Source organism: Mauremys mutica, unplaced genomic scaffold, assembly GCF_020497125.1.
Source record: "Mauremys mutica isolate MM-2020 ecotype Southern unplaced genomic scaffold, ASM2049712v1 001404F_np12_obj, whole genome shotgun sequence".
Classification (NCBI taxonomy): Eukaryota; Metazoa; Chordata; order Testudines; family Geoemydidae; genus Mauremys; species Mauremys mutica.
This window is the reverse complement of record NW_025423191.1, coordinates 28,615-51,536: the sequence shown is the minus strand read 5'-3', so window position 1 is coordinate 51,536 and position 22,922 is coordinate 28,615. Positions and strand designations below refer to the sequence as shown.

The window sequence follows — 22,922 nt, the reverse complement described above, 5'->3', positions numbered from 1 at the left end:
AGATGAGCATATTACAGTTGTTGGAGGGCTCTTATCAGGAGTAACAGGCTATAGGAAAGTCAGTCAACATTTTTTGTTTCTCTGATGAAAACTGGCCCACTCCCTGACTCAAACCAAACCTGTCACTAATAATTGTCAACAACTTAATTTTCTGTTTTTGGCTAAGATATTGATTTTTTTTTTTAAATATTGAAATTGGATTCAGGATTGTTAGCAAGAATTTTTGGCAAACAAAGTTGTTAAATGACAATCTAGATGGCAACACAGTACTGCTTTCATGCTTGGCTCACCCCCCAGCCTGCTGGTCCAACAGCTGCAGTAGACCCCAAAATCCACCTCTTGGGGTGCAGAGTGGCAACAGCAGCAGCAAACCCTCAGGTCCAATCACATGCCAATGGGCACCACCACCAGCCTTATGGACCATGGTGAAGTTAGCACAGCATCTGATCTCAGGGACAGGTCACCCATGGAGCCACAGCAGCTCATCCTGCCTGTGTAGCTCCCCCCGGATGAGGTCGATCGCTGGCAGCTGCCAGCCCAGGGGAGAGGCGCTCCCCAGCTAGGGTGCCCAGATCCAGATGTCCTGATTTTATAGGGCCAGTCCCGATATTTGGGGCTTTGTCTTATATAGGCACCAATTACCCCCACCTAGAGTGACCAGACAGCAAGTGTGAAAAATCAGGACGGGGTGGGGGTAAAAGGAGCCTATATAAGAAAAAGACCCCAAAATTGGGACTGGCCCTATAAAATAGGGACATCTGCTCACCCTACCCCCACCCCCCGTCCTGATTTTTCACACATCTGGCTAACCCCAGCCCAGCCCTGTGTGACATTCCAATCCTGGCCGAGGAAGTGAGTTACTTTCACTTTCATTCCTAGGCAGGCAGCCAGCCTCTCCTCCCCCCACCTACCCCCCAGCACCTCACCCAACCCAGCCCTGACGGAGGGGAGGGAGGAGAGAGAGAGGGATGCTCCTGGGGAGGAGGGAGAAAGGAGGGGGTGCTCCATGGGGCAGGGGGGGGGAAGAATGGATGTTATGGGGGATGTGACGGGGCGGGACAGCCCCGCACTGGTACAGCAGGGGTTAACCCTTCTTTGATAGCAGAGGAAGCCACGCCCAGGAAGCCCTGCTGGGCGTGCTCCAACTGGCAGACCGGTATAAAAGCCTGCAGGTCTGCTCAGTCTGGGCTGACCATTGGGGGAGAAGGACGCAGACCGTCAGCTCCTGCAGGAGGAGAGCCAGTGAGCCTGGACCGGGACGTCAGCCGAGCAGAGGCCGTACCGGAGCCCCCGGGGAGGGACGCCTGCCGGAGGGGACCTATGGGGGAACTGCTCCCACAACGCCGACGTCCGGCTAGACAGGGTAGGAAGTGACCCAGGGGCACTGTAGAGACTGACAGCCTTAAAGCTGCAGTACCGCTCGGCGTGTTGCGGGCGGAACCCCGCCGAGCGGGTGGCAAGGAGAGCTTGCCACAAACAGGGCCCTGGGTCGGGGCTCGGTGGAGAGGGCAGGCCCGAGTCCCCCTACCCCCACCCCTTATATCCCGCCCTGAAGGGGGGGTTGTTGGACTCCGTCCGCTGGGCCGTGCTACCCCGCCCCGAAGGGGGGGGTTGTTGGACTCTGGCCAGTAGGCCGTAATATGCCAGTTACCAGGGCAGACCGAAGGACAAGGGAGTGGCGCGGCGCTAGGCCCCAGCTCGCCCCTGCCACTAGGGGGTGCTGGGGTACCAGACCCGTCACAGGGGACAACAAAGGATACTGGTTCCAGAGCCGCAGAGCCTGCCTCACCTCACCTGGGCGGGGGCTGGGGGGGGGGAGAGAAAGAGTCACACTCACAGGTGAGCTCCTTCCCCAACCCCTCCCCCCTCCCCTTCCCAGAGACCCCAGCAGCCAATCCCCTCCCTCAGACTGTGCTGCATTCGGCTCTCTCTAGGACCCAGCAGCCTGCTCTTACATGCTCCACTGCTTCCCATCTGTCCAGGCTCCCAGCAGAGCGGTGCCCCCAACCTAGTGGTGCCCTAGGCGGCTGCCTATTCTGCCTATGCCTAAGGACGGCCCTGGCTCCACGCGGCCTATACATAGGGGCAAACAGGGGACTCTGCTCCGCACGCTGCCTCTGCCCCAAGCACCGCCCCCACAGCTCCCATTGGTCAGGAACCACGGCCAATGGGAGCTGCAGGGGTGGCGCCTGCAGATGGGGCTGGTCGCACCTCCACATAGGAGCCGGAGAGGGGACATGCCGCTGCTTCTGGGAGCCACTTGAGGTAAGTGCTGCCTGAAGCCTGCACCTCTAAGCCCCCACTCCATGCCCCAACCCCCTGCCCCAGCCCTGATACCCCTTCCATGCTCTGAACCCTCAGTCCGAGCCCAGAGCACCCTCCTACATCCCAAACCCCTCATTCCCAGCCCCACCCCAGAGCCCGCACTCCCAGCCAGAGCGCTCAACCCCCCTGCACCCCATCCCCCTGACCCAGCCTGGAGCCCCCTCCCACACCCAGAACTCCTCATTTCTGGCCCCACCCCAGAGCCTGTACCCGCAACCAGAGCCCTCACCTCGTCCCACATCCCAACCCCAATTTCGTGAGCATTCAGGGCCTGCCATACAATTCTATACCCAGATGTGGCCCTCAGGCCAAAAACTTTGCCCACCTCTGACCTAATGCCTGGGAACAGAGCAGACGGTGACCCAGGACCCACTTAGCCAGTCGGTGACATGGTTTTCTGTGACTGACACTCTCCTCTGTGATCAGGCCCATCTCCACAGACTGTGGCATCTCTCGTGCTGGTGGCTTTGTGCCCCCTAGCCGGCTCACGTGCTCACACAGAGCTAGGTCCTGCTCAAGCGTTTGGCACCAAGTGGCCATGACAATATGACTATGATCTCGGGCATCATCACTCACCCCTGGCACCTGCTGTCTGGCCCCTACCCTGTCTGCAGCAGTCACCTCTCAGTGTGCTAGGCTCCACATGGGACACAGACGGTGGGGCTGGTAAGTGTGGGATTAGATGGTGGTACCTCCCACTGTGCTCACCCTGTATATCCCTTCCTCAATCGCTGCCTCCATCATGGCCCTCTCCAGCTCCTCCTCAGCGGTCAAGTCTCCAGAGATCGCTCGGTGGATCTCGGGCGCGGCTTCCTCTTCAATGCTTCTCAGGCCGGCCTGGTGGGACAGAGAGAGATGGGGAGGTCACTCACGGGGCTGCTGGTGGCAGGGTGAGCTTTTCCTCACCTGGCAAGGGGAGAGGGAGACTCAGCAAAGCCCAGTGGCCTGGTAGCTCCAGATTCCTTCCCCGAACCCTCAGCCCTGGCCCCGCAACTGCCTTCACCGAGCCCAGGCTGCCCTGCCTACTTCCCAAAGGGGGCGCTCTGGTGCCTGATGGTTCAGCAGCCTCTCCCACGGCGCTAGCTCTGTGCACTGGGTGTGGAGGAAAGGGGGACTTCACACAATGGGGCTGGAGGAGGGTAAACGGGCCAAGCCATGGGATGGGGGGTGTCTCTCTAGGGCAGAGGCATCTCTGCCCCTCTCGCAGGGCCATGGGGGCTGGCACATCTCACCTTGCACATGTTGGAATTGGATTTGACACCCAGGGACCGATGATCCTACACCGCGGAGGGAGGCCATGGGAACCCTGAGACATGGCTGCATTCCAGGTTGGACAAGAGAAATGCCCCCATCTCCTCAGGGGAGGAGTCCTTTGTGCTCGGGACATGCCCCCCAGGACCTCTGACGCAGGGAGACTGGACTCCAGTTTGAAACTCTTGCGTGGGGCTGTTTGTTCCATCAGCCAGAAGGGGGCAGGGAGCGACACGAGCCTCAGACCTTCCCCTTGTCCCTGCCTCTTTGTCCCCATTTCATGGGTGGAGAAACCAAGGCAGACAGGAGAGAAGTGACTTGCCCATGGCTACACAAGTCAGTGGCAGAGCAGGGAAAGAACCCAGGAGTCCTGCTGCTCACCACCGTGCTTCCTCCTCTAGAGCTTGCTGCCTGTAGAGACTGAGCCTGGGCTGTCGTGGAAGGAGCAGGGCTGCAGGAAGGGTGGTGCAGGGGCACCAGCTCTGAGATTCCATCATGGGAAGCCCTTGAAAGCCCAGAGCTCAGTCAAGGTCCCAGTCCAAGCTGTGTGCAGCAGAGACCGACTGCCAGGCCCTGAGCAGGAAACCTCCAAGCACTCCCTTAGGCCAGGCCAGCCTCCTCCACTTCAGGACTGTTCCTCTTAACATGGGATCCCCTCACTTACATATTGAGACCTGTTCGGGGTCATCCACGGGCTCTCCCATGCAACGTACCCTTTGTGTAGCCCCATTTCCAGTGTTCTAAGGGATACTTAGATCACTTCCACTCACAGACCATTCCCCTGTCTCCATTTCCCTTTGTTCAGCTCCGTCCCAGTGCTTCATCTCCAGCCACCCTTGAGAATTCCTCTGCCAGCCTCGTACCGACACCTTGAAATACTTAGGCCTGCTTCCCACCTTGCCTGGCATATAACAACACCACCACCTAGCTCCTGTGTAGCACTTTTCACAAGGAGATCTCAATGTGCTTTACCACAGAGGTCAGTGTCCCTATCCCAATTTTACATCTGGGGAAACTGAGGCACAGAGAGGGGAAATGACTTGCCCAGCAGCGCTGGTGGCCGAGCCCAGGTCTCCTGAGTCCCATGCCAGTGCTCTATCCACTAGGCAATTCTGCCTCCTGAGGCCTGCCCTGCCCTTGTGCAGGAGGGACAAGCTGGCTCCTTTATCCAGGCAAGAGGAGTGGCTGGGATCCCCAGACCTGTTTGCACTGACCTGGATAGCAATGGTGTTCTTTTTGGGCCGATACCCATAATACTCCTCCTGGCGCTTCATGAACTTCCTAAAGTGCTCCTGGATGAGGAAGGTCGCATAGAACTTGCCCACGGTCACCTCATCCTCTAGAGGGGAGAAAGCCAAGTGAGGCCATTAACCCTCCCCAGCAGCTATACCCAGCCCCCATCCAAGCGGTGTGGGGCAGCAGGCGGGGGGGGGGGGGGAAGGCAGAGGGTGCCAGGGAGAAATAAGCCAGGGAGCATGGCAAACAGACCACCCATGGGAAGACACACCTCCAATTGGTGGAATGACCTGGTCCAAGAGTTTCATGCTAGTTCTCTTCCAGATCTTCTTGATAATGGCCCTCAGCTCCTCATTGGCCTGCTCAAAGTTACCTGTGGGGAAACAAACCACCGATCCTTTCGTTCCGCCCTGAGGGAACACCACACACAGCCAATGGTTAAAGGGAAAGCCAAGACGCAGTGGGTGAAATCCATCCTGTCAGCGGTCACCCGCGCGAAGGCCCATCTGTGTTTTCTAGAGCACTCAGGGTTCCGCTCGCAGCTGCATCTGTATTCCCACCACTTGCGTTAGGTTCATTCAGAAAAAAACCACTGTCTCGTGTTATCCTGACTTAGTGGTTTTGTCCTGGCATGTGCCTGAAGAGTGGGAGGCAGCAGGATGGGATGACACACCCTGGCCTTGTTGAAATTGGGACAATCCTAGAAAAATGGGAGGGGTGAGCCTAGGGAGGGGACTCACTCAGCATGCTGTGACGGCTATCTTGGGCTGTGAGCTTGGGCTTTAACATGCTAAACAGGGAACAGTCTCGCCTGGCTGTGGATGGAAGACTTTGCCAGCACACCTGGATGCTACTGGAAACAGTTTTGGTAACATGGGAAGTAGTCAGTGCCCTAAGAGAGGGCTGTTAGGGTCACCATGTGGATTAGGCTATTGGTTTTTGAGATACAAAACTGTTGCCTTGGCCATTTATGGCCATTAAAAATGCAAGGGCAGCTTTTTACAAGTGCTGACCCTGACGGCCTTCCCAGCTTCCATCTAGGGTTGCCAGCCCTCCCGGATTCGCCGGGAGTCTCCTGGAATCGGGCTCAATCTCCCAGAGTCTACTGATGTCAGTCCGGGAGATTTTAGGCTGCTAAAAGTCTGGCAGCACAGCAGGGCTAAGGCAGGCTCCCTATCTGCCCTGGCTCTGCGCCACTCCCAACAGCAACTGGCAAGTCCCTCTAGTTCCTAGGCAGAGAGGCATCCAGGGGGGTCTCTGCACGCTTCCCCCCACCCTGAGTGCCGACTCTGAGTGTCCCAATGGGTGCTCCACTGCAGTAGCCCCTGAAGGAGGAGGGAACTGTGGAGCTGCCTCTGACCTAGAGGCGTGTACCAGGGCGCAGTGTTCGGGAAAAGTCTGCACCAAAGCCTCAGGTGTCGCTCTGCAAATTTCAGCAGTGGCTGTATTTTTAAGAGTGCCATGGAGGCAGGCTGTATAATGGGCTAGTCTTCTTCCGTTAGCAGCCTGGAAACGAGCACGAATGTAACTGGAAACCCACTTTGAAAGTCTCTGGGGGGAGTTTGTGGATCCTTTGGATCTGTCCACAACTGAGATAAACGGTCTGGGAGACTGTCTAAATAGCTTGGTTCTGTCCAAATAGAAGCTAACGCCCCTCTAACATCCAAGCTGTGGAGGGCAGCTTCCTCTCTAGACTGGCGTGGTTCTGGGGAAAACACAGGAAGGTGGATAACTTGGTTACTGAGAGAATCAGAAGATATTTTAGGAATGAACTTGGGATGTGGGCCTAACAAAACTTTATCCTTGAAGAAAACAGGGAAGGGGGGCGGGAAATCAGCCATCAATGCTCCTAATTCCCCAGTGTTAATTCCCCAATGCTCCTAATTCCCCAATGCTGCCTCTAAGAATGCCACTTTCGTAGGTAAGTGCACCAGAGAGCACTTAGTGAGCAGTTCAAAGGGAGATTTCATGAGACAGTTCAAATCCCATACAGGAGCAGGCTCTGCGGGAAAAGGTTAACCAATTCCTTGGTTAACTGTGCCGTCGTGGGATGAACAAAGCCTGAATGAATCCCTGCACAGGGGAATGGAAGGCTGTTGTAGCTGATAACCGAGCTCTGACAGAACTCACAGAAAGACCTGAATACTTTAAATCCAAAAACAGGGGAGAGGGAAGAAAGAACAAGCAGGGGCGGCTCTAGGTATTTTGCTGCCCCAAGCACGGCAGGCAGGCTGCCTTTGGCGGCTTGCCTACGGGAGGTCCCCGGTCCCGCGGATTCGGCGGCAGCCTGCGGGAGGTCCACCGAAGCCGCGGGACCAGCAGACCCTCCGCAGGTGTGCTGCCGAAGACAACCTGCCTGCCGCCTGCGCAGCAACCGGCAGAGCGGCCCCCGTGGCTTGCCGCCCCAGGCACGCGCTTGGCGTGCTGGTGCCTGGAGCCGCCCCTGGGAACAAATTCCATTTTTGAAGGTATTTCTAGTAGAGATCTTTCTGATGTTTCTAATAGGACCTGTTGGATCTCTGTCAAATGGGAAACCTCTATCCCCAAGAAAAACTGAGGAACCAAGCTCGGAGTCAACAGATGGCCAGGTTGGGATGGAAAGTCCGACTGGAGTCCTGGGGCAGCACATAGGACATGGCTGGAAGCTGCAATGCTTGACAGGAAGTGAAGTGAGTCATGGAAGGGTACCAGACCTGCCTCAGCCCAGATGGTGCAACTAGAATGACTCTGGCTTTGTTTCATTTGATCTTGTTCAACGCCCTCCGAATCAACGGTGTCAGAGGAGATGTATAGAGTAGGCCCAAGGAATGAGAAAGGTGTCTCCCAACAACTGATGGCCCAGTCCTCCTCTCAAGCAGAATTTCTTGCACTTTCTGTTGTCGGTAATTGCAAAGATATCTTCTTCTGGAAACCCCCAGGTCAGGAATCTCTGTTTGAGAATCTGAGGGTCCAGTTCCCACTCGTAATTGTGGGAGAAATGTCTGCTCAGATCATTGACCATGGTGCTCTGCATGCCCGGAAGGTAAGAGGCTGTGAGGATGTGACTGGCTTGACACCAATTTCACAGCTTTATTGCTTTGGCACAGAGAGAAGGGGATCTCGCCCCTCCCTGAGATTTACGTGGAACATGCAGGTTACGTTGGAGGCAGGCGCGGAGGAGTCTCACTGTGGGTGTGGGATGCTTCTCCCTTGACTCTTCAGCTCACCCGTCTCATCCCGTGTTGAGCTGAGGGAAGGGTGCGGCGTGTGCTGGGTCTGGAGGGACAGTTGGCAGCAGGGAAGATCAATGAATCTTTGGAGTGGGGGCTGGAAGCTTCTAAGGCCTGAATCCACCAGCCTCCCCCATTTGCTAGGAGGCCCCCTGGCTTGCAGCCCCCTGCTGGCGGATTGGGGATCTGACGGCCGGCGCTGAGCCCTGCAGCTCCCTGGGCTGGAGCCGTGGACACTCAGCACCTCTGGAAATGAGCCCAGAACAGTCCCAGCCTGGAGTCAGTGCTGGTTTGTGGAGCTCTGCTGTCTTCCCACCAGTTTCTCCTTCCCCACTGCCCCTCCTGGCTGGGTCCCGCTGAGTCTCCATGGATAGCCCAGGCTGCAGGATCAGGCCCTGGGGTGTCAGCATGTCTACACACAATGCAGTGACAATCCCGGGGGTGTGGGAGGTGTCGCTTATTTCCACCTGCGCAGTTCTGCTCACAAAGGCAGGGTTGGAACTCCCGTTCTCCTCATGCCCCCGCCCAGTGATGAGCTGCCAAAATCTTAGGAACCGGTTCCCTACCAGGTCTTTGGCGGCACGGCTCCGGCGGGTAAAGGACCCGCTGCCGAAGACCTGGTAGGGAACCGCCCGGTGAGTACACCTCCCACCCATGTCCTGCCCCCGACTGCCCCCCTCAAAAACTGCAACCCATAACCCCCCCCCGCTCCGTGTCCCCTGACCACTCCTTCCCGAGACCCCCAACCCTAACTGCCCCCCAGGACTCCACCCCCTGCCCAACTCGCCCTGCTCCCTGTCCCTTGACTGTCCCGACCCCATCTGCCAACACCCCGACAGACCCCTAGAACTCCTGTGCGGCGCCTACCAAACCCCCCCTTTCCCCATCCCCTGACTACCCCCCAAGAGCCTCTGCCCCATCCAACCCACCCCCGCTCCCTGTCCCTGTCCCTGCCTTATCCAACCCCCCCAACCCCGGCTTCTTACCCCCGCCGGGGCCGGGCCGGAGCCGCGTGGCCAGAGTCGGGGCCTGGCCGGGACCGGAGCCACAGCACGTGGCCGGAGTCAGGGTCTGGGATGGGGCCCGGGCCAGAGCCGCGCCGCGTGGCCGCAGTTGGGACCCGGCCCGAGCCAGATCTGCGCGGCTGGAGTCGGGCCTGGGGCCTGGCCCAGAGCCAGAGTCGGGGCCTGGGGCCGGCCCGGAGTTGCGCCTCGCGGCCAGAGTCGGGCCGCACGGCGCCTGGAGCTCTTCTCGCGCCCCACCCCCACCCCAGTTCACCTGCAGGAAGCCCTGCTTCCCGCGAATCAGCTGATTCACGGGAAGCAGGGCAGGAGGAGGAGAAGCCGGGGGAGTGTCAGGGGAGGAGGTGGAGCTGGGTGAGCTGGGGCCAGGGGCAGGGAGCTGGCACAGATTTTGTTAAATTTAAAAGCCTTTTTAGAACCGGGACAACCGGTTCTAAAAGGGCTTCTAAATTTAACAACCGGTTCCTGTGAACCGGTGGGAACCGGCCCCAGCTCACCACTGCCCCTGCCCCCCCCAAGGCTGGGGAGAGGGGGAGGGGGCACACAGAGCAGTGGGGAAAGCAGCTGTGGGGCTGGAGCAGTGGACTGAAGGGTGCATTAGCAGACGGGGTGGCCACTGAAGGCAAAGGCACACTAGCCTTGCGTACAGGGCCGTCCCTGTTCTCTGACCGTCGGCTCACTGGGCCTTTGACAGCTGATGAGAAATTGTCTAAACCAGGGCCCTCAGCCTAGGGGTGCAACCCTGGGGGTCACAAACAGGTGCCAGGTGGTTGCAACCATCCTGCTCTTCCCAGATTGCTATTGGGACCGGGATCACCTTTGTGTTGTGTGTTCGTACAGCGCCTAGCGCCATGGGTCCTGCTCCAGCAGCAGGCTTCTAGGCACTGTGGGCGTATAAGTCAATGGGAGGCACTCCTTGGCGCAGGGTGAGATGCGCTGACCGGAGCCTATTGACAACCGCTCTCTGTTGCTGTTCCCAGAGGACGTCAGACTGGTTCGATTCTGTCCCGCTGAAGACCTCGTCGGGTAGCACAGACATCGACCTCTAAGGGAGCCTCAGCCCCACTGTCTTTGCTGCAGGATACCTCGCCGCCACCCCCTGGTGAACCCTGCAACCTGACAACTCCTTGTGGCCTTATCAGATACACTTTTAACTTGAGCTGTTGTTGCTTTTTTAAACAAACAAACTCTGAAGTTAACATTCCCTCCAAAAGAAATCGCCAAATACAGGTGTGTTTTTAAACGACTCATTTGCCTGTTTCCTGTGTCCAGGCAGGCTGATCCGCATCTCTGGTTTTCAACGTGGTTCATGTCTCGCCAAATGACTGTGTCCAAACTCAGTTACAGTGGTTTGTGCTTTCCCTTTTCTAAGCTCCCTGAAATCGACAGCTTCCCCTCTGCATCCAAGCCCGGGAGCCAGCCTGTTAGCCACAGCCTGCTTAGGGACTCGCCTGCTCGCGCCCTGGGACTGCAGCAGAGGCCGGTGGATTAATGCAGAGGTCTGATTCTCACAAGACCCTGCCAGCAGCTACAGTAACGTGCTGGAGACAGGAGTTCTCTCTACACTGCATGGGCAGTGCCTGGAGAGAGCTGATTTGATGTGTCCTTTGGCAGGGAAGCAAGGGCCTTGGAAAGAACAAGAAAGCAGGTTCCTTTCTTTTCCTTTTCAAATCTGGGCCCTCTGATCATGGCTTCCCATAGAGAAAGGCCCACTCTGAAGTCAGGGTCCAAACACCCCAAAGTTTGGCCGTGTTCAGACACAGGGTTTCAGTTCAGCCAAGTCTCGCTAGCAGGAAAGCGATAGGGACGGGCTGTTGTAAGCACAAAAAGGAGACTTTATTGAGGCTGCAGGACACAGGCAAAGCCTGTGGTTCTCTCTAGCTCTGTCACTCTGCTGCCCAGTGTCATCACGCAGGGTCTCCAGAAGTCCTGGCGTTGCCTCAGCAGTGATGGAAGCAGGGCCGGCTCCAGGTTTTCTGCTGCCCCAAGCAGCGTGCAAAAAAAAGAAAAAGAAAAAAGCCGCGGCAGCGTGGTCGCACCGCTCCACTCTTCAGCGGCAATTCAGCGGCTGGTCCTTCAGTCTGAGAGGGAGTGAGGGACTTGCCGCCGAAGACCTGGACCTGCCACCCCAGTAGGGGCCGGAGGGCCGCCTCTTGGTATTGGCCGCCCAAGCACCTGCTTCTTTATCTGATGCCTGGAGCCGGCCCTGGATGGAAGGGGCTGCTGAGTGCACTGCGCAGCCTGTTATGGGGCCAGATGCCAGCTGAAATCGAGAGCTGAGGCCAAGTGTCTGTACTGACAAATCTTGCCTTTTTCTGAGGCAGGCACGGAGCATTCTTGAGTCTTTGCATGATTATTGGTGATTATTCATTTCCAGTTAATTCTGCTTTAAGAGGTGGGGATTGTAGGGCTCTAGGCCCAGAATCAGGCCCAACAGAGTCAAGGTTATCGAGTTCAGTACCTGGTTGGGAACCCCGGGGTAAACAAGGAGGACACTCACACTGAGGGCAGAGCAAAGCTTTAACCACTTCCATTAGCACAATGAGTAAAGAGACACATGCTCCAAACCACACAAAGATAGAGCAGTAATGCCGAGTTAGAGTTTGCTGTTGTGCCATCCCATGTACTCATATACTTAACCCTCCTTAAGAGACAAGCTCTGTCCCTGTCCCTGGCATGGACCAGACCAATCCAGATCACTCACTCACTTAACCAGCCACCAATGACCTTTCTTACATGGTGGTCTGTTCTAGGGCCTAGGGCTGTCATGAGTAGTCATTCAAGCACCCAGCCTCCCTGGTCCATCTCTATCTTCCGCACCCTAAATCTAGAGGTGCCCTTAACCTATAGGTTAGTACAGGGGTAGGCCACCTATGGCACACATGCCGAAGGCGGCACACGAGCTGATTTTCAGTGGCACTCATACTGCCCGGGTCCTGGCCACCAGTCTGCATTTTAATTTAATTTTAAATGAAGCTTCTTAAAAACCTTATTTACTTTACATACAACAATAGTTTAGTTATATATTATAGACTTATAGAAAGAGACCTTCTAAAAATGTTAAAATGTATTACTGACACACGAAACCTTAAATTAGAGTGAATAAATGAAGACTCCGCACACCACTTCTGAAAGGTTGCCGACCCCTGGGTTAGTACATGTATATGAACGATTTTGGCTTATTACCATATACGACAATTCGTCGTCATCGCAAATTTGCAGTTAAGCATTTGCCAACATTTTATCCTAAAATACCCAAACCTAGTATCAGTTCCATGGTGTTGAGGTTACCTGGCACAAACTACCCCTTAAACGTACCTTTCGCAGAATCCTCGTTCCCCAAAAGTCAGGGTGACTGGTAGGCCACCTAGCTGTGCTCAAAGCCTTGTGCTAACTGCTTAAGTGCATCCCTTGTCGGATACGGGCCTGTGGGTTCCTTGCATTACTGCCGAGTAAAATAAAACACTAAAGCTAGTGCTATGGGTGACGAGAGTCAGAGACAAGGATGCTTTTAAACCAGCAGCTGTGCCAGCCGAGCTGCCTGAGCTGTAAGCCAGTTGGATGGCACTCTGAGCTCAGCCCTGGTGTGTCACCACCTGCAGCCGGTGGAGTCCTATGGGGGATGGATTTGACCCGTGTCCCAGCTTCCTCGCTCTGTGCTTTATTCCCTGGAGCAGAGGAGTCAGCAGAGAGCCTAAGCCCCACTTCACTGCCACAGGCTTAAGGGCAGCCTTCCCCAAGCTGAATTGGTAAGATGTGACTGGGTGGGCCCCCTCTCCAAGGCTTTACCTGTGGCGCTAGTTCGCTGCCACTCAGGAAAATAGGCAGAGAATTTGGTCATGAATGGCAAAAATGTCCCTAAGCCTGTGTCCAATGGGAAATCTCTGCCTTGGTCAGAGAAAACGTGAGACCAATGCTCAGGAGAGAGCTACATCCACAACAGCTACTCTTGTGTGTGAAGGGCGCTGAGTTATCCTCCCCTTCCGCCCCCCAACACCTGCCATGCCGGAAATGAAATACTCCAGGGGTGGCTTGGAACAAAGCCAGTGGAAAGCACAAGTGTGGGTGAGGAGGAATGTGCAAAGATTGCAGCAGAACATCTGCAGCAAAATCTTCTTGCTCTCTCTAGCAATGTGTACCCCTGGGCTAGGCCAGGCCTGTGTATGCCAATGCTTCTGAGCCATGGGACGGTCAGGTGGGTACAGCTTTTAATTGTGTCCACAGTCTCTGTTCAAAATGGGATGGCTGGCAACACCCTTCTGGCTTAGCAGAGCTAATGCAGCGCCCGGGTGCCCCCGTGGGGGCTGGGGAGGAACTAAACAGTTGTGAAAGAGGTTTCACTTACCACATTTTGTCCTTTGTATTGTAGTAGCACTGAGGAGCCCTGGGCTAGGTGTTAGGGAAGCAGCTTTCAAACTGAGGTTAGCCAGGGATTTTGATTATTTAGTACCTGTGCTGCTCCTGAGGGCATTCTGCGCCAAAGAAATAAAAATTCTGCGTACAATATTCTAAAGTTCTGCAAAATTCTGCACATTTTGTCAAATAAATGTAGAGGCTCCAGCATGGGGAGCACAGGCCACTGGCTGCACAGAGGTGGGAGATCACTGTGCAGCTCCCCCTCTCCTGGGACATGAACTCAGCAGTGAGGCTGCACCCAACCCTGACACAGTGCAAGGACCGGGCCTGCCCCTCTGTGTGGGCAGGCAGACTCAGCAAGGCATAATCCAAGTGTGGAGGGGCTTAGTGTGGGGGGATCCAGGTGTGGGTTGAGAGGATTTTGCGTGGGGCAATCTGGCTGTGGGCAGCTCTGGAGGGAGCACAGAATTCACCCAGGAGTAACCGATGTGCCACAAAGCATAGCTGTGGGCCAGCCCTGGAATTCCATAACAGAGCCATGGCTGCCCAAACCCAGCCCTCGGAGACTACATGTCCCAGCATGCAATGCCCCAAAACACTGGCGATGAGGTGGGGCACTGCATGATGAAACCTGAAGTCTCTGCAGACCACACCTTCCTATTCAAGAGAAAAGCTGGTGCATTCGGCTCCGTTTAATGCCAGCTCGGGGCTCGATTCCCCAGTGCACTACTCTGCTCTTATGCCGGTGATCTCAGAGGTGACTCTAGTCTCACGCCGGCCTGGGTTGCAGTGGAGTTACACTGATGTAAAACCCCAGCAGTAACTCAAGCCCTGAGCATGGAACATGAGCTGCCAGTAAGTTGGCAGCACAGTCCCTAGTTGGGTAAAGGAGCAGCAGCAACGTTACTCAGTGTGTGAATGATTAAACCCGCGTGCATGTGTTCTGTCCACCAGGCCAAGCACAGCACCCCTCAATGGCTGGTCAATGCGGGTGTGAAACGGGCCCAGAATTATCCCTAGCACCAGCTGCTGCCTTCAGGTTCTCCATAGAGGTCGTTGCCATTGAGGCAGGATGGCCTGGCTCTGTTTGCAGAGCGCCTGGCACAATGGTCTCCCAATGCATGACTGGGGCTCCTGGGCACGACGGTTGCAATAGAAATAATCTCTCATCACACGCTGGGCCTATTGCTTGCAGTCAGACTGGGTCCTGCATTGGTGTGAGCACTTGTGTTCTTGGAGCCCACAACCAGTCGGCTGACAAGCTCATGCAGCTTTCAGGGCATTGGTGATGCCGGCGTATTTACCTTTCCAATCAGCTGTGTGGATTCGTCTTTCAGGTTAGAATCGTTTCAGTCTGAAGCAACTCCATGGGAGGAAATAGAGTCTGATTCTCCTTTTACGCTCTGCCAGTTTCACTCCATTGATTCTACTCCCCGATTGTCAGTGGTGCAAGTGAGCTAGGAGTCCGCCCACAATGAGCATAGGGCAGTTTATACCACGTGCAGTTCAGAACAGGTCTCTTCTGCCATACCACACAATGGGGAATGTGTTTAAACAAGAATCCCTGTCTTAGAAACAGACTTCAGAGCAAGATGATTTGTTCGTGCTTCTTTCTGCACACCCTGTCTCGGGGCAGGGGCGGGAAGGGGGAGGCAGGCAGTGGTAATTGCCACTGTAGTCAGTTCTACCACCGGGCGCAAGACCAGGTGACCTACTCTGTATATTCCTTTGAAGGCAGAGAGCGTTGAGCTGCTGTGCCAGCCTTGTTTTGTGCAGGTACAGACACGTCGTCATTCCTTGCCAACCATTGCCAAAGTAACGACGTTCCTCATTAACTGTGCCATCAAATTCCTAATTCTCCCTCTGACCTATGGGGAGAGAAAAGAGGCTGGGTTGCCTCCCATGGAAGAAACACAACTCACACAAGCAGCTCAGGGGTGTGCTGTACAGCCATGAGAGTGAGGTGTCCTTTTGCTTGTCCAACCACGTAGCCCCCCTGATTCGCATGCCCCACGGCCGCATGATGGGCTGGGAGCCCCAGAACAGTCCCTCAGTGCAGCCTTAGCCCAAGGTCATTTTTCTGTCATGTTCTGATTAGATTATGAAGGGAAATGGTTCCTGCTAAGCACTTGGCCACATGGAGTGTGACATGAGTACACTTATCCCAGTGTAGCACTCACTGTTATTCAGGGGGTGTATTGGTGTGATGAGACCAGTCAAACTGCCCTTGCAGGCAAGCCTTAAGTATCACACATGTTCAAGGGGCCCTGTCAACTCTTAAGCCCAATGCTTTTAAAAAAGAGAGTTAAAAATGGTTCCAGGCACTAAAACCCCTGCAGTTCCATGGCCCTGCCAATGTGTGGGGTTTTACAGTCAACTTTTCAGGAGCTTTTTAATGCTGGGTGAGAAACCCACACACACAAGCAGCCTGGGATGCTGAGCTAAACCCCGAACCTGCAAACTTTGAAACGTGTGTGTAACTCTAAGCCCGGGCGGGGTCCCACTGAAGGCTGTGGGGCTGCTCAGGTGAGACATGCTCATTTGCAGGCTTGTGCTCTTGCTCCTGGACTATACAGCGAAAAGAGCAAAAGTGACTAGACACAAGGTGCTGTCAAAGGAGCGATGGAAAACACCAAACCCCTCTTGCTTGCAGCCTTCCCACTTAGTGATCTCACATGGTACTTGAGATCATTTACAAGTCAGCCATGTGCCTTTAACTCTCCTACACGACCCAGTATTGCCAACCCCAAAAATTCAAAAATCATGAAATTGGCTTTAAAATCATGAGATTATGTAAAAATAATAGATTTGATGAAGGGGCAGCAGAATAGGGGAGCCAAGGGGCCATCGTCCTCCCACTTTTCACTACAGGCCTGGCCCCCTTCCCCTGCCCAAGGCTCTGCCCCTTGGCCAGGCCAGAAGCTGGAGCCTGGCCCAGGGAGCCCAGGCAGCTGTGAGAGCTGCAGACCCTCCACCTGCCCAGGGTGGGGGGGCCTGACAGCAGCCCCCGGCCTGTGTCTCTGCCCCCCAGGCTCCCCGCCAAGGGCAGATGGAAGGTCCATGGCTCTCTACAACTGCCCAGGTGGCTGCGGCTCTTCAATCCTGAGACCAGGTCGGAAGCTGGAGCTGGGTTGGCATAAGCTCTGTTTGTGCAGGAAATGCATACAAGGCTGCATGGCCTGAAAGACTCCCACACGACTCTCCAGACTCAGGGTCTCTATGTTCCAGCTCTGGCTAAACCTAAGTTCAAGCTGCAGCAGACTCCCATTCAGGCCACCCAGTCAAAATACAAGAGCGCTTATAAGAGGTTGCGGGACTATAAGAGGCGGCCACAGCCTAGGTCCTCCAAGGGCAAGCAAGGGGGGAAAAGGCGGTTTTAACAGGACTCCCAGGGATGCCCTGCCAGTTCACATCAGGGATGCACCCTCAATAAAGCGTCCCTTCTCCAATTGGTTGTGTGCTTCCCTCCTGGAGAGGTTGCGGCTGACCTCAGACCGATGGGTCCTCAACACCATCTCCTGGGGCTACACCCTCCAGTTCACTTCCTCCCTGCCCAACCACCCCCCACCCCCATCCCTCCTGGGGGACCCCTCGCACGAGGCCCTGCTCGAGCAGGAGGTGGGGTGGCTCCTGACCCTAGGAGCAGTGGAAGCGGTACCCGGGGAGTTAAGAACATAAGAACATAAGAACATAAGAAAGGCTGTACCGGGTCAGACCAAAGGTCCATCTAGCCCAGTATCTGTCTACCGACAGTGGCCAATGCCAGGTGCCCCTGAGGGAGTGAACCTAACAGGCAATGATCAAGTAATCTCTCTCCTGCCATCCATCTCCATCCTCTGACGAACAGAGGCTAGGGACACCATTCTTACCCATCCTGGCTAATAGCCATTTATGGACTTAACCACCATGAATTTATCCAGTCCCCTTTTAAACATTGTTATAGTCCTAGCCTTCACAACCTCCTCAGGTAAGGAGTTCCACAAGTTGACTGTGCGCTGCGTGAAGAAGAACTTCCTTGTATTTGTTTTAAACCTGCTGCCTATTAATTTCATTTGGTGACCCCTAGTTCTTGTATTATGGGAATAAGTAAATAACTTTTCCTTATCCACTTTCTCAACATCACTCATCATTTTATATACCTCTATCATGTCCCCCCTTAGTCTTCTCTTTTCCAAACTGAAGAGTCCTAGCCTCTTTAATCTTTCCTCATATGGGACCTTCTCTAAACCCTTAATCATTTTAGTTGCTCTTTTCTGAACCTTTTCTAGTGCTAGAATATCTTTTTTGAGGTGAGGAGACCACATCTGTACACAGTATTCGAGATGTGGGCGTACCATGGATTTATATAAGGGCAATAATATATTCTCAGTCTTATTCTCTATCCCCTTTTTAATGATTCCTAACATCCTGTTTGCTTTTTTGACCGCCTCTGCACACTGCGTGGACATCTTCAGAGAACTATCCACGATAACTCCAAGATCTTTTTCCTGACTCGTTGTAGCTAAATTAGCCCCCATCATGTTGTATGTATAGTTGGGGTTATTTTTTCCAATGTGCATTACTTTACATTTATCCACATTAAATTTCATTTGCCATTTTGTTGCCCAATCACTTAGTTTTGTGAGATCTTTTTGAAGTTCTTCACAATCTGCTTTGGTCTTAACTATCTTGAGTAGTTTAGTATCATCTGCAAACTTTGCCACCTCACTGTTTACCCCTTTCTCCAGATCATTTATGAATAAATTGAATAGGATTGGTCCTAGGACTGACCCTTGGGGAACACCACTAGTTACCCCTCTCCATTCTGAGAATTTACCATTAATTCCTACCCTTTGTTCCCTGTCCTTTAACCAGTTCTCAATCCATGAAAGGACCTTTCCTTTTATCCCATGACAGCTTAATTTACGTAAGAGCCTTTGGTGAGGGACCTTGTCAAAGGCTTTCTGGAAATCTAAGTACACTATGTCCACCGGATCCCCCTTGTCCACATGTTTGTTGACCCCTTCAAAGAACTCTAATAGATTAGTAAGACACGATTTCCCTTTACAGAAACCATGTTGACTATTGCTCAACAGTTTATGTTTTTCTATGTGTCTGACAATTTTATTCTTTACTATTGTTTCAACTAATTTGCCCGGTACCGACGTTAGACTTACCGGTCTGTAATTGCCGGGATCACCCCTAGAGCCCTTTTTAAATATTGGCGTTACATTAGCTAACTTCCAGTCATCGGGTACCGAAGCCGATTTAAAGGACAGGTTACAAACCTTAGTTAATAGTTCCGCAACTTCACATTTGAGTTCTTTCAGAACTCTTGGGTGAATGCCATCTGGTCCCGGTGACTTGTTAATGTTGAGTTTATCAATTAATTCCAAAACCTCCTCTACTGATACTTCAATCTGTGACAGTTCCTCAGATTTGTCACCTACAAAAGCCAGCTCAGGTTTGGGAATCTCCCTAACATCCTCAGCCGTGAAGACTGAAGCAAAGAATCCATTTAGTTTCTCCGCAATGACTTTATCATCTTTAAGCGCTCCTTTTGTATTTTCATCGTCAAGGGGCCCCACTGGTTGTTTAGCAGGCTTCCTGCTTCTGATGTACTTAAAAAACATTTTGTTATTACCTTTGGAGTTTTTGGCTAGCCGTTCCTCAAACTCCTCTTTGGCTTTTCTTATTACACTCTTGCACTTAAGTTGGCAGCGTTTGTGCTCCTTTCTATTTGCCTCACTAGGATTTGACTTCCACTTTTTAAAGGAAGTCTTTTTATCTTTCACTGCTTCTTTTACATGGTGGTTAAGCCACGGTGGCTCTTTTTTAGTTCTTTTACAGTTTTTCTTAATTTGGGGTATACATTGAAGTTGGGCCTCTATTATGGTGTCCTTAAAAAGGGCCCACGCAACTTGCAGGGATTTCACTTTAGTCACTGTACCTTTTAACTTTTGTCTAACTAACCCCCTCATTTTTGTATAGTTCCCCCTTTTGAAATTAAAGGCCACAGTGTTGGGCAGTTGGGATGTTCTTCCCACCACAGGGATGTTGAATGCTATTGTATTATGGTCACTATTTCCAAGCGGTCCTGCTATAGTTACCTCTTGGACCAGCTCCTGCGCTCCACTCAGGATTAAATCTAGAGTCGCCTCGCCCCTTGTGGGTTCCCGTACCAGCTGCTCCATGAAGCAGTCATTTAAAGTATCGAGAAATTTTATCTCTGCCTTTGGTCCTGAACTGAAATGTTCCCAGTCAATATAGGGATAATTGAAATCCCCCCCACTATTATTGGGTTCTTAATTTTGATAGCCTCTCTAATTTCCCTTAGCATTTCATCATCACTATTACTGTCCTGGTCAGGTGGTCGATAATAGATCCCTACTGTTATATTTTTACTAGAGCATGAAATTTCTATCCATAGAGACTCTATGGAACCTGTGGATTCGCTTAAGATTTTTACTTCATTTGAATCTACACTTTCTTTAACATATAGTGCCACTCCTCCCCCTGCACGGCCTGTTCTGTCCTTCCGATATATTTTGTACCCCGGAATGATTGTGTCCCATTGATTGCTCTCAGTCCACCAGGTTTCTGTGATGCCTATTATATCAATATCCTCCTTTATCACAAGGCACTCTAGTTCACCCATCTTATTATTTAGACTTCTGGCATTTGTGTACAAGCACTTTAAAAACTTGTCCCTGTTTATTAGCCTGCCTTTTTCTGATGTGCCAGATTCTTTTTTATGTGACTGTTCATCATCTGATCCGGCCCTTACATTATATTTCTCATTCCTCTGCTCCTGACTATAACCTGGAGATTCTCTATCATCAGACTGTCCCCTAAGAGAAGTCTGTGTCCGATCCACACGCTCCTCTGCAGCAGTCGGCTTTCCCCCATCTCCTAGTTTAAAAACTGCTCTACAACCTTTTTAATGTTTAGCGCCAGCAGTCTGGTTCCACTTTGGTTTAGGTGGAGCCCATCTCTCCTGTATAGGCTCCTCCCATCCCAGAAGTTTCCCCAGTTCCTAATGAATGTGAACCCCTCCTCTCTACACCATCGTCTCATCCACGCATTGAGACTCTGAAGCTCTGCCTGCCTACCTGGCCCTGCGCGTGGAACTGGGAGCATTTCTGAAAATGCCACCATAGAGGTCCTGGATTTCAGTCTCTTCCCTAGCAGCCTAAATTTGGCTTCCAGGACATCTCTCCTACCCTTCCCTATGTCATTGGTACCTACATGTACCACGACCACCGGCTCCTCCCCAGCACTACACATAAGTCTATCTAGATGCCTCGAGAGATCCGCAACCTTCGCACCAGGCAGGCAAGTCACCATACGGTTCTCCCGGTCATCACAGACCCAGCTATCTACATTTCTAATAATCGAATCTCCCATTACTAACACCTGCCTTTTCCTAGAAACTGGAGTTCCCTCCCCCGGAGAGGCAACCTCAGTGCGAGAGGCAACCCCAGCACCATCTGGAAGGAGGGTCCCAACTACGGGAAGGTTTCCCTCTGCTCCCATCGACTGCTCTACTTCCCTGGGCCCTTCTTCCTCCTCAACAGCACAGGTGCTGTCTAAGCGGAGGTGGGACAATTCTACAGTGTCCCGGAAAGCCTCATCAACATACCTCTCTGCCTCTCTCAGCTCCTCCAGTTCCGCCACCCTGGCCTCCAAAATCCGTACATGGCCTCTGAGGGCCAGGAGCTCCTTGCACCGACTGCACACATACGCCACCCGTCCACAGGGCAGGTAATCATACATGCTACACTCAGTGCAATAAACTGGATAGCCCCCACTCTGCTGCTGGGCTTCTGCCTGCATTGTCTCCTAGTTAGTGAAAGGCTGGTTTACAGAAAGTAGTTTTGGAATGTAGTTTGGTTTATAGGTTTTAGGATTTTAGGGGGGGCTACAGGGAAGGGGTTACGGCCGGCGAGGGACTCCCGCTCCCTTCCCACTCCCTTGCGAAACTCCCTGTTAGCAGCCCCTGTTCGCAAAGCTCCCTGGTCGCTTGTGCGCGGCTTTATAAAGCCCTGGCCTGAGTGAATGCCCCGCCCACTGATTAAGGCTCAGCCAATTACCAGAGGCTTCGAGCTTTCAAACCTGCCTCCAACTGCCTCCAACTGCCAGCCAGAGCAAGGTTCAAAGGCAAGGGGTACTACTGCCACTATTTCCTTATCCTGAAGGCCAAAGGGGGGCTGTGATGATGCGGTTCTGGTGGGACCCAACTGAGTGCCAATTCCGGACAAATCGCTTAAATAGGGCAGTTACAGCCCAAGGCTGGGTTTTTTCCACCTATAAGGCAAACCAAACCAGCCAGACAAAGAGGACTTTGGTCTCACCCTACTGGCTAACCAAAAGTCACACAAGCAATTCCCTTAGACACTCCAGTTTCCCAGTATCACCACCAGTGCCACTCGTCATGGGGACAAATGGTTATGAAAACCAATACCTCAGTAAAAGAAAAAAGGGTTCTCTCGATCCCAAAGAATCAAGCCCCAGACCCAGGTCAATATACAAATCAGATCTTGCCCACAAATCACACTGTTGCCAATCCTGTAGAATCTAAAATCAAATATTCCTAACTTCAACTAAAAAATGACAGATGCATACAGACAGCATAATCATAACCAGCAACCTATGACCTGGTCTTAGACACCTTATATGACTCCCTTTACATAAGATTTGGTGCCATTACAGGACCATGTTCTATATGGTCCCAGATTATATCAATAATGTCACAAGGGCTCAGGCCCATCTTGGACCTGCAAGGTCTGAACCAGTACATGGTAAAGCTCAAGTTCTGCATGGTCTCCCTGGCCTCCATTATTCCCTCCCTGGATCCTGGGGACTGGTATGCCACCCTCAATCTGCAGGACACGTACTTCCACATTCATATATTTGAGGGGCACAGACGCTTCCTCCATTTCACGGTGGGGCAGGAACACTACCAATTTATGGTCCTCCCATTTGGCCTGTCCACTGCCCCCAGGGTATTCACAAAATGTATGTCTGTGGTGGTGGCCTACCTCAGGCACTGGGGCGGTCCAGATCTTCCCTTGTCTGGATGACTGGTTGGTCAAGGGCAGCTCCCGGTCACAGGTGCAGGATCCTGTGGCGCTCCTTCTGCCCACGTGCACCACTTTGGGCATGTTGCTAAACAACACCAAGTCCATGTTAGTCCTGGTACAACACATAGAGTTTATTGGGGTGGTCCTGGAAGCCTCATTGGCCAGAGCCTCCCTACCACCAGACAGGTTTGAGACCCTGAAGGAACTCATCGACACAGTCACAAGGTTTCCGGTGACAACAGCCAGAGCGTGCCTCCAGCTCTTGGGTCATATGTCAGCGTGCACGTGTGTGGTCCGCTATTCCAGACTCAGGATGAGGCCCCTCCAGCTCTGGTTGGCCTCAGAGTTCTCCCAGGTCAGGGACAGGATGGACAAAGTTCTCACGGTGCCTGATCCAGTGATCACCTCCCTATGGTGGTGGTCCTCCCCGAGAAACATGCTCCAAGGGGTCCCGTTCAGGG

At 53.2% G+C, this 22,922-nt stretch overlaps 1 protein-coding gene across 1 annotated transcript; it reads right to left on the bottom strand.

Moving 5' to 3' along the window:
• Positions 1–3,033: 3,033 nt before the first annotated feature.
• Positions 3,034–22,542, bottom strand: LOC123358089 (voltage-dependent L-type calcium channel subunit alpha-1S-like; the record flags this gene model as incomplete). The annotated part of the gene is made up of 4 exons (XM_045000859.1): positions 22,420–22,542; positions 5,084–5,222; positions 4,791–4,915; positions 3,034–3,162 (listed from the first exon to the last, which is right to left on the bottom strand). Coding segments are annotated over exons 1-4 (516 nt in total), but the record flags the coding sequence as incomplete, so codon positions are not given.
• Positions 22,543–22,922: the final 380 nt, after the last annotated feature.